Source organism: Nelumbo nucifera, chromosome 4, assembly GCF_055504915.1.
Source record: "Nelumbo nucifera cultivar China Antique chromosome 4, China Antique-T2T, whole genome shotgun sequence".
In the NCBI taxonomy this organism is placed as follows: Eukaryota; Viridiplantae; Streptophyta; class Magnoliopsida; order Proteales; family Nelumbonaceae; genus Nelumbo; species Nelumbo nucifera.
This window is the reverse complement of record NC_142652.1, coordinates 1,999,320-2,008,213: the sequence shown is the minus strand read 5'-3', so window position 1 is coordinate 2,008,213 and position 8,894 is coordinate 1,999,320. Positions and strand designations below refer to the sequence as shown.

Below are 8,894 nucleotides of genomic sequence, written 5' to 3'. Positions count from 1 at the left end.
TTTGGTATATTAGCCTTTTAGTAACCAAACAAAAAAGACTATTTTTGGTCTATCGAATTTTTAAACAAAGATCTTTTAAGAAGATTTGCCAAACAGGACCTATATGATAAAATGCATCTTTATACATATAGTACAATTGATATGTTTATATATTAGGTGTTGATATGTTATAGTTTAATCTGTTTGGCCTGAACGGTCGAACCAGTGACCTGCAACCAAGAGACAAAAAGCTTCGGTCCGTTTTTAAAACAGTGCATAGAACACCACCACCACCAGGGTAATACTGATAGTGTGTTTTGTTTGAAGGAAAAGTGAGAAAATGAAGTGAAAGATGGGAACATAGCAGCTTAAAGGTTTTCCTAACTTTTTCATCCTGTCCCCACCTTTTTCCTTCACACCAAACACAGCCTCACGGTCAAATAACGTTCCCCTCAAAAGCAATTATTTTAATCTGGTGTTCCCGCTAACTGTCCTCTCAGGTCTTAACAAAACCTCTTTCTCTACTTTCTTTATTATTTTCTAATATTTTATTCATTTATCCATGGAATTGATTCTGCATTTTCCATTTTCATTTTATTTTCTTTTGCTCTCTCCACTCCGTGCATTTCTTCTGTTCGTTCCATTTTCAGAAATCATGCAAAGTTCGGAATCTGACATCGGTTTTGCTATGTTTTGAAGAACTCTCCGATTCGTGTTGGGTATTGCTTAACATTGCGGCCCCCTCCCTCCCCGCCCCCTTTTTTTATTATCTATTGTCTTCAATTTCCTGCTCGAGCCGAAAGTTTCTTACTTCTTGCTTTCATCCTTATTTACATTGATCGAATACTTTAGAACTTTGCTTTCCTGTTTCGTTTCTCGTTTAAATTGTAAATTGGTTTCAGAGCTCAGAGGTTTGACTCTTTTGCTGTTATATCGTTATTGATCTACATCAGTGATTGAATCCTAAGATTATTGAATTAGGGTTTAATTAGGGTTCCTAAATCGTATTTATGTAGTTTAAAAGATATTGTAGAAGGTATGTCCCTGCATCTATCGCTTTTTAATATAGAATCTTGGTCTGTAACACGTTTACCACGTTTCATGCTTTTGTAGTTTCCTCGCTGTTTCCTTTTATTCTTTTTTTTGTTCAAATAAATCACACACACACACACACACACACACACACACACATATATATATATATATATTTCATTTTTTTGGTCTGATACACAAGGCGTTCAAGCTTTTAAATTTTCATCAATCCAATACAAATAATAGATCATATTGTGAAGCTTTTTGTTCTTCATGTTTTTATTTGCACGACCCAGTCATATTTGTCGCATTTCTTGGCCTCTTTTGTTAATTATTCTCATTTGTTTACAAAGCTTCAAAATTATAAATTCATAGTCTATGGAAGGGCTTGGAAGGGGTGGACTGGATGCAGACCTAACCTCCAGCATTTTGTGCATGGAATGGCAACCCTCAGACTTGAACCTGCATTCTCATGCTTGTCAAACCAAGATTTTACCATTGCACCAAGCACTGGCAACTTCCCAGTCCATGAGATGTTAGATCATATTTGGGTGGGGCTTTGGCTTTAAGAACCTTTTAGTCTTGTTTCTTGCTACTTCAGTCTGTCTGCTGCATTTGTTTCTCAGTTTTTCCCCTTCTGAAGTCCAAGTCATTACAAAATTTTGCAATGTTTTTTATTCATCCTTAAAGAAAGCATGGGCAAAAGCTTTGGCCTTGAAAGTAGAATTGCAGGCAATTTTCATGGATTTGCAGTTTTGATCTTTCTTTATTCCTTTTTTATTTGATTATACCTGCTTCGTTTCTTGGTATCGTGCTTAAAAGAGCCTTGTTTCCAAGTTGTTGTATTGTTTCTAAAATTTCAGCCCCTTCACCACTCTAATAGAAATAGTGGATCATGGTTGGATGGAACCTTGGATTGGGGGGGGGAGCTTGTGACCTTGTGCAATTCAGTCACATTTTTTGGTCTCCTTTGTTAACATCTCTCCAGAATCATTTCAAAGTTTACAAGTCTTAACTTTTCTTATCAGTCTACCTAAGATGATATAGATCACATCTGGATGAATATTTGTCTTTCTAAACTAGACATTTTTCGTTTCCCTTGCTTAGATCCAATAATTTATGCTACACTTCTTGGTGCCTTTGTAGTCATTTCCATCCCTTAGAACTTTTATTTCTTAGTTCAATCTGTCTCTAATTTTATTGAAACATATTTTGGTTACTATAGTTAGAAAATGAATTAGAAGTTTATTTTATTTTATTTATACATTTTTAAGCTCCATCTAGATATAACTGTTTTCCTTTATTTAAACTTACACCCAGTTTAGGTTTCATGGCTGTCATGATAGATTCTTGATTCATCCATTGTTTTTCCTTTTTTTTTTTTGTGTTGGATGATATTAGTACTAGTTTGTTTGAACTTGGTCTGGCAAATGTGTTTCATCCAGGACAGTCTGGGGATGATGAGTCTGAGATCAAAGAGGAAGAGCAATCAAGATCCTCAACTACAATTAGAGCATTCCTTTTTACCTAGAGTAGGCATGTTCACTAGGAACTGTGGAAGCAGCCTTCCCAACATTATAAATATAGATGATGAAGATGATGATGACGATTTGCTAATTTATTCTCCAAGCCAGGTGTCATCCGCCTCACAGGTGAATGTAAGACCATGGGGATTCAGGATTCTACTATTTCAAATGCTCAATAGATGTTCCTCTTACATGTTCTTTATGTTGTTATATGTGCAGACAATGGGATTATTTCCTATTCCGAGTTCAAGGGTTACTGTCACTGAAGATGATTTGGAACTCCGTCTTGGATTCAGAGGTGATCTAGTACACTTTTGATGGATATTGATTTCTTCTTCTTCTCTCTATGGGAATTGTGTGTTTATTTATCTTTTTCTTTGTGAACATATGTGCCAGGATTTTATTTTTTAACCCATGTGACGTATTATCTATTTAATTGTTATATATGGTCACTTATCATCTAATTCAGGCTACCTGTTTTGACAACCTTTCCGTGTTCTTGTCCATTGGTTGTGCCTTTCAGTCATTTCTTGCTTTTATCTTTGTTGTGCAACTGGTTTAAAATTATTGGTTTTATCATCTATAACCTGGATAGGTAAATATATAACCATTAATCCTACATTAGCATACATGTTTTTGTTAAAATATTTCATAAATTAAGTTAAATGCAAATGTTAGTTAGACTAAGATTGTGTTTGGTATTAATGCCGTTTCTCCAAGGTGTTTTCTCCAGGTCAGCACCATGTAGGCATTTTCTCATATCCTCTGTTTGGCTGAGCATTTTTCAAGAGTTTTCAAACCATTACAAGCAACAGTCTCACCTCGGGTTATGTGCAAACAGCTTTTTGAGAAAATGTCAAAACGAAGCTTCTTGTATTGGAGAAAAGGTTTTCTCCTTCTTGCCTATGTGGTGCCAAATGGTGCTTGGCTGGCACCATATAATATTAAAAAAGTGCATATCACCTGGAGTAGTTTATCATTTTTCAAGGCGTTTCTGTAGCCTGAGAAAACAGCAATGGTACCAAACAAGCTCAAAGTCTGAGTCATAGATGCACTTAGTTGCAGGCAACGGATGGGATTATTAATTAGGAGAAAATAATGGATGTAAATACAAATAAACTGAACTTACTCACTTGTTTCTAGTTCATGCTCTTCTCACTAATGTCCTGACCTCAAACATGTGCACCAAGTTTTTGGTAAAACCGAACTCTTATCTCTGAAAAGCAAAAAAGATCAAAATATAAAACAAATTAGATTACCTCCTTTTATAGTCAGGGTTTTAGGTTCCATGACAATGTTGAGTGTATGTTTGTTTCAGTCACAATTCTAATTTGTTGACAATGATTTATATGATGTTTGCCTGTCTGGAAGGGTAGAATGGTAGAATGACAATGTTGGAGAATGGCTACAGTGGGAATATTATTTTAGATGTTACCTGGTGCAAAACCGATGTAATTGGTAATCAACAGAAAATAATAGAATGTGGAAGCACAGTGAAAGGTGGTAAAAAAAAAGATCAAAATATGGTTCTGGACTTGGAATAGTCAAAATCTACTTTTGAAAATAACCCATTTTACAAATTTACCCTTCTAAAGTTGGAGGAGATAGAACTGTATAACATAAAGAAAAATAAAGTGAAGTTCAGCATTCTCCACTTTACATGCTGCTGTTGTCAGCTCTCCAAATGCAAAGGGTAATGCTGGTCAAAAAAGAAGGGTTTTGGGTTTTGGGAAAGTAAGAAGATAAAACAGTTGTTTTTGTTTGGAAAAAAAAATCAAAAGTCTCTTATCATATTCAGAGAAGTTGGCCCTTTGAGCTGCTAAGAGGCAGTTTTACGATTAAGTGAAATTCCTCAGAGGTTGCACCAAATGAAGTGGGACTTCTGGAAAATTGTTTTCTTGGACTTCAGAGGTCCATCAATGCAAACAAATGTCACATAGACTTAAAAAAAAAATTCATGTGAGCTGTCATCTCTTTCCTCCCAGGAAAAGTAACTATCATTTGATGGTCTATTTTGAGAAATTAAAGTATATGTAGCATGAGTGGATTGGCTATGAAAGTGCACTTTTCCTCTTCCCTTTTTCAATACATTTCTTATCTAAAAATAGTAGGTTTTTTTGTTCTGCATATGTGCTTGTTATTGAAATTTTACCATCCTTTCCTTGAGTAAATGATCATTTTGACACAACTTTGAAGTTCTGTACTAGGCATATTGACTACTTAGTCCTATTTTCAATTTAATTTTTGATTTGTTTTTTCTGATGTAATTAGTGGCTTGGCAGTGCATAGTGAATCTGCTGAGAATCGAAGTCACACTGTCAATGGAGTAGGAGAACCTCCACGACCTTGGAAAGTTGTCAAGGTATGGATAATTATGCATCCTTTTCATTTTATCATTAATCTCGTTACCACGTCCCAACTCTTAATATTATTAATGAAGATTTCAGTGAGGATTGCCAAGAGAATTTAACAAGAATAGTTGGATTTGGAACAGCCGGAAAGTGATCTGCTCAAATTATCTATCATGTAATGCAGGGACTATCAGGAACAACATTTCTGAGGGTTTTCTGGTAGAGCTATAATAACAAACCAAAATGAATGACTGTTAGCCAAGCAACCAATCTTTTTTGTTCTTTCTGAGACAAAGTCTGAAAAGTATTTGCAAATTCTAAGAAAGAATTCTTTGGGTTGGATATTGTGATAATAAGTTGGATATACTTAATGATGTACATCTCCTTGGTATAACCCATCAAATTATTTTTGTCCCTGCAATAACTGCTTGCTTCTATTGATCTATGACTTCAATTGATGTTACTCTTGGAACAAGTCTGTTGATTTGGGCAGTTAACTGGAGGAGAGTGTCTAGTCCAGGATGCTATCACATAGCAGATGGAGATTCAGTCCATTTCTATCCACATTTATGACAATGGCACCCTATATGTTTGATCCTTTCTGTTGTTTCACCACCTATTGGATGTGACTGTACAACTATTGGATTCAGCAGATGGTGCAAACTGCCTGATCTTTATTGCACATTTCTTTTACTGATTTCCAAATAAAAGCAATCGGTTGGTTGGTAAGGCTTTGTATGAAAATAAATTTTGGCTGTCTAAGTGGTGATTCAGTCCATTTCTATCCACATTTATGACAACAGCACCCTATATGTTTGATCCTTTCTGTTGTTTCACCACCTATTGGATGTGACTGTACAACTATTGGATTTAGCAGATGGTGCAAACTGCCTGATCTTTATTGCACATTTCTTTTACTGATTTTCAAATAAAAGCAATCGGTTGGTTGGTAAGGCTTTGTATGAAAATAAATTTTGGCTGTCTAAGTGGTCTTTTTATTGGATGTATAAATTATTGGGCACATCCTTGGTTTGGTTCCATATCATAAAAAAGATTCATGGTGTCAAATTCTTCAGTTGAAAGAGCATACTTGTGTGATTGTTAGGTTAAAGATGTTTGCATGAACCTTATCAAACCATGTATTTTGATTTGATGATCCTGTTTGATAAGCATAAATCAGAATTTCCAGTTAATTATACCATCACCTTTTCTAATTCTGACACGTGTAAGATGGTGGCATAGCAGACGAAGTTTGGAGTGCCTTCAAGCAGCAGGCAGCATGTGCAAGAGGTTGACGAAATAAAGCTTAGGTGCACAATCTGCATGGACACCATGAAGGAAGAGACATCTACTTTATGTGGGCATCTTTTCTGCATGTCCTGCATCACAACCGCCATCCGGGTCCAGAATAGATGCCCCACCTGTCGGAAGGAGCTGTTCATTGGCAATATCCACCGTATTTATCTCCCAGGATCCCAGTCCTGACTCTCTACCTTACAATTTGATACATAAACAGTTTATACTCCATATACCCACCTTACCCCTCTATACTTTGGCAGATTGTCAGCTAAAATGCCTTTTAATTTTTGGATAGTAGAAGAAGGTTACGTGGAATTTGTAGTGGATGACCAAATTTTATTAAAATAGTTATAGTTCTTAGTAGGGGAGTCATCGGTGATGATATAGGGTTTTGATTCTGCTGTTGCCTGTTAATGGGATGAAAAGAATGCAGAGGAGGTAGATGTATAAAAAGAAATTGTTAATTCAGACCTTACGGATTCTCATTTTTATTCTTTGTTTCGATACAATTTAATAGAGGATGGACATTAAAGATGGCTTATTACCTTTATATTTTTGGGTACAAAGAGAAAAGATGCAGCAGCAACTACTTGGGGTGGTGCAGCAGTGCAATCCACAAACCTGAAATCCTCAAGCCTGATTCTTTATAGATTTTGCAAAATATCTTGTATTCTGATGCCAGTATCTTTATCTTTGGTTGACTAGGTCTGTTAGATGGTTGGCTTCTTTTATAGGTGTGGCTGAAGTGAATACGCGTTTGAGCGTTTCCCACTCTCCCCCACCAATCTCCATTTATCTATGATAATATTGCTCGTGAGTCGTGAGCGGTGACCCAAGGAGTTTTGACTTTTAATGCACTGGACGGTAAGCTTGGAGTTGCCTTCACTTGCGATGTTGTTTTGATTTAGTTCAATCATCAATGGCTCCAACGACCATTTCTTTTGCTCCCCGTGCCTCTGCTACTGTAATTGTGTTGATGCCAATCATCTTTGTATTGAAGTTAATAATGTTGCTGTAGAACCATCTCTCGCTGCCCAGCCAGTTGCTGATGATTTTATTGAGTTGTGGTACCTTCCATCTGATATTTTTTTGGTAAAACCATTTGATGAATTTGAGATTCTTATTTGTAGTCTTATTTTCATATTAGTGCATGATTTCTTGAAAGTTTTAAGTTTGATGGCCGCCCATTCAATGGATCTGGCTGGCTGGATCATGTTGCTCATTGTTAAAGGCGTACCTATTCCTAAGTTCTATAATATGTAGGGTATTTTCTCTCCATTTTACTTTTACATTGGTTCTGTTGTTTATCCTTTGCATCCATAATAATATCCTTGTTCTCCCTAGGTCCAATTGATTGATGGTCTCCACCAGTTTCCATGTCTATTTGGCTGCCTTACATTCCTTAAAGACGTGGTCCTCCGTTTCATTTGACTACTGGAGACAGGGAAAATTGGGTCAATGCTCCAAACTCTTGATCTTAAGTCTTGATGGATTAGAATCTTTCTTGATACTGATGGCCACGAATAGATCATAATTTTTGGTTGAATGAGAAGCTTTCTAACTAAGTTCTTGACCTCAAGAATTTGTCTTTTGCATCCCAGGTTGCAGTTAGAGTAATGGAAGTAAGTGTTCTGAGGTATGAAAGAAAAAGGTATTTCTATTTGTCTCACATGAACAGTTGCAATATTTCTTGGTCTTATGGAAACAAAGCTTCCAAGATATAACTCTTTCATCACACAGAGGAGAGGTTATGGACAATATTTGATTTGGCTGAAGCTCTGACTTAGTTGAGTGTCATATGGTAAAACATTTTTATGGTTTCTAGTGTTTACTTAATCTTGTTCCAAGTTGCCTACCTGATGTAGACTCCAAGGAAGGAGACTCGAACCTGTGTCAAAAGGTTCGAGATGTCAACGGGCCAGATTTGTGTCAACCCGAACCCAACTCAAAGCAACACCAACCTGAACCTCTGAACCTGACAGGGGTACCCAAACTTACCTGTCTTATAAATAAATAAACATTACAGGCGCCCATCCCATTTGTACTACACCTATACACAACAATCCCGGATCACCTGCCAGCAAAGCACGTTCCAACCCCCTATCAAAATGATCTCACACTGCACATCTTATATATGGCGGGTCCTACTTTATGCTGTGTCCCAATTTCATAGTGAGATGTGCAGTGTCAGATCATGTTGGTAGGGGGTTGGAACGTGATCCCAATTTTACACAACCACACTTGTCTATAGTACCTATAAAAGAGTGAATTCCTCTTTTTTTTGGATTTTTCATTGGATGTTTTTTACCCCTCTTGTGACCTTGTCTAAGCAACAGCGGGCGTAAAAAGGGCATATATGTCCTTTATTCTCACTTCAGAAATTGTCCACTCAAAACTGTTCAGAAACTACCCACTTATAAGTTATAACCGTTTAGAAACTGCCCATAAATTATAAATAGTTGTCTTAGAGATACTACCATGTGCAAATGCACATACACGTTTACTAGTATATACAAATGTTTCAATGCTACAATGCAAGCGGAAAATGACCCGGCAGTAGGGTTGGATCTGTGGGTTTACCACTTAACCTGAGCCACTGACATCCTTAGTCCCGAACAGCCACTATGATCTCAGCAAGTAAATCTTGTTGTGGTTTTTCCAGTCCTATGTGTTAGAGAATAAAAAACTATTCAGGACCTTATCTAAC

The 8,894-nt window shown here is 36.6% G+C and overlaps 1 protein-coding gene across 13 annotated transcripts; it reads left to right on the top strand.

Annotated features, from left to right (window-relative positions):
- The first annotated feature begins 300 nt into the window (after nt 1-300).
- On the top strand, nt 301-7,492 carry LOC104591884 (E3 ubiquitin-protein ligase complex slx8-rfp subunit slx8-like). Of its 13 annotated transcripts, XR_016085590.1 has the most exons (7): nt 897-1,562; nt 2,457-2,669; nt 2,757-2,835; nt 4,820-4,899; nt 6,134-7,051; nt 7,188-7,254; nt 7,335-7,492. XR_016085590.1 is itself a non-coding variant. In XM_088903483.1 (5 exons), the coding sequence occupies exons 2-5, from the start codon at nt 2,469-2,471 to the stop codon at nt 6,371-6,373; spliced, it is 600 nt and encodes a 199-aa protein (XP_088759609.1). In that variant the 5' UTR covers nt 301-479; nt 2,462-2,468; the 3' UTR covers nt 6,374-7,492. The 13 variants fall into 13 exon arrangements, 10 of the variants coding, with proteins under 10 accessions (XP_088759609.1, XP_088759606.1, XP_088759604.1 ...); XR_016085589.1 differs by having other exon boundaries at nt 7,188-7,492; XR_016085588.1 differs by having other exon boundaries at nt 6,134-7,254.
- The last annotated feature ends 1,402 nt before the right edge of the window (nt 7,493-8,894 follow it).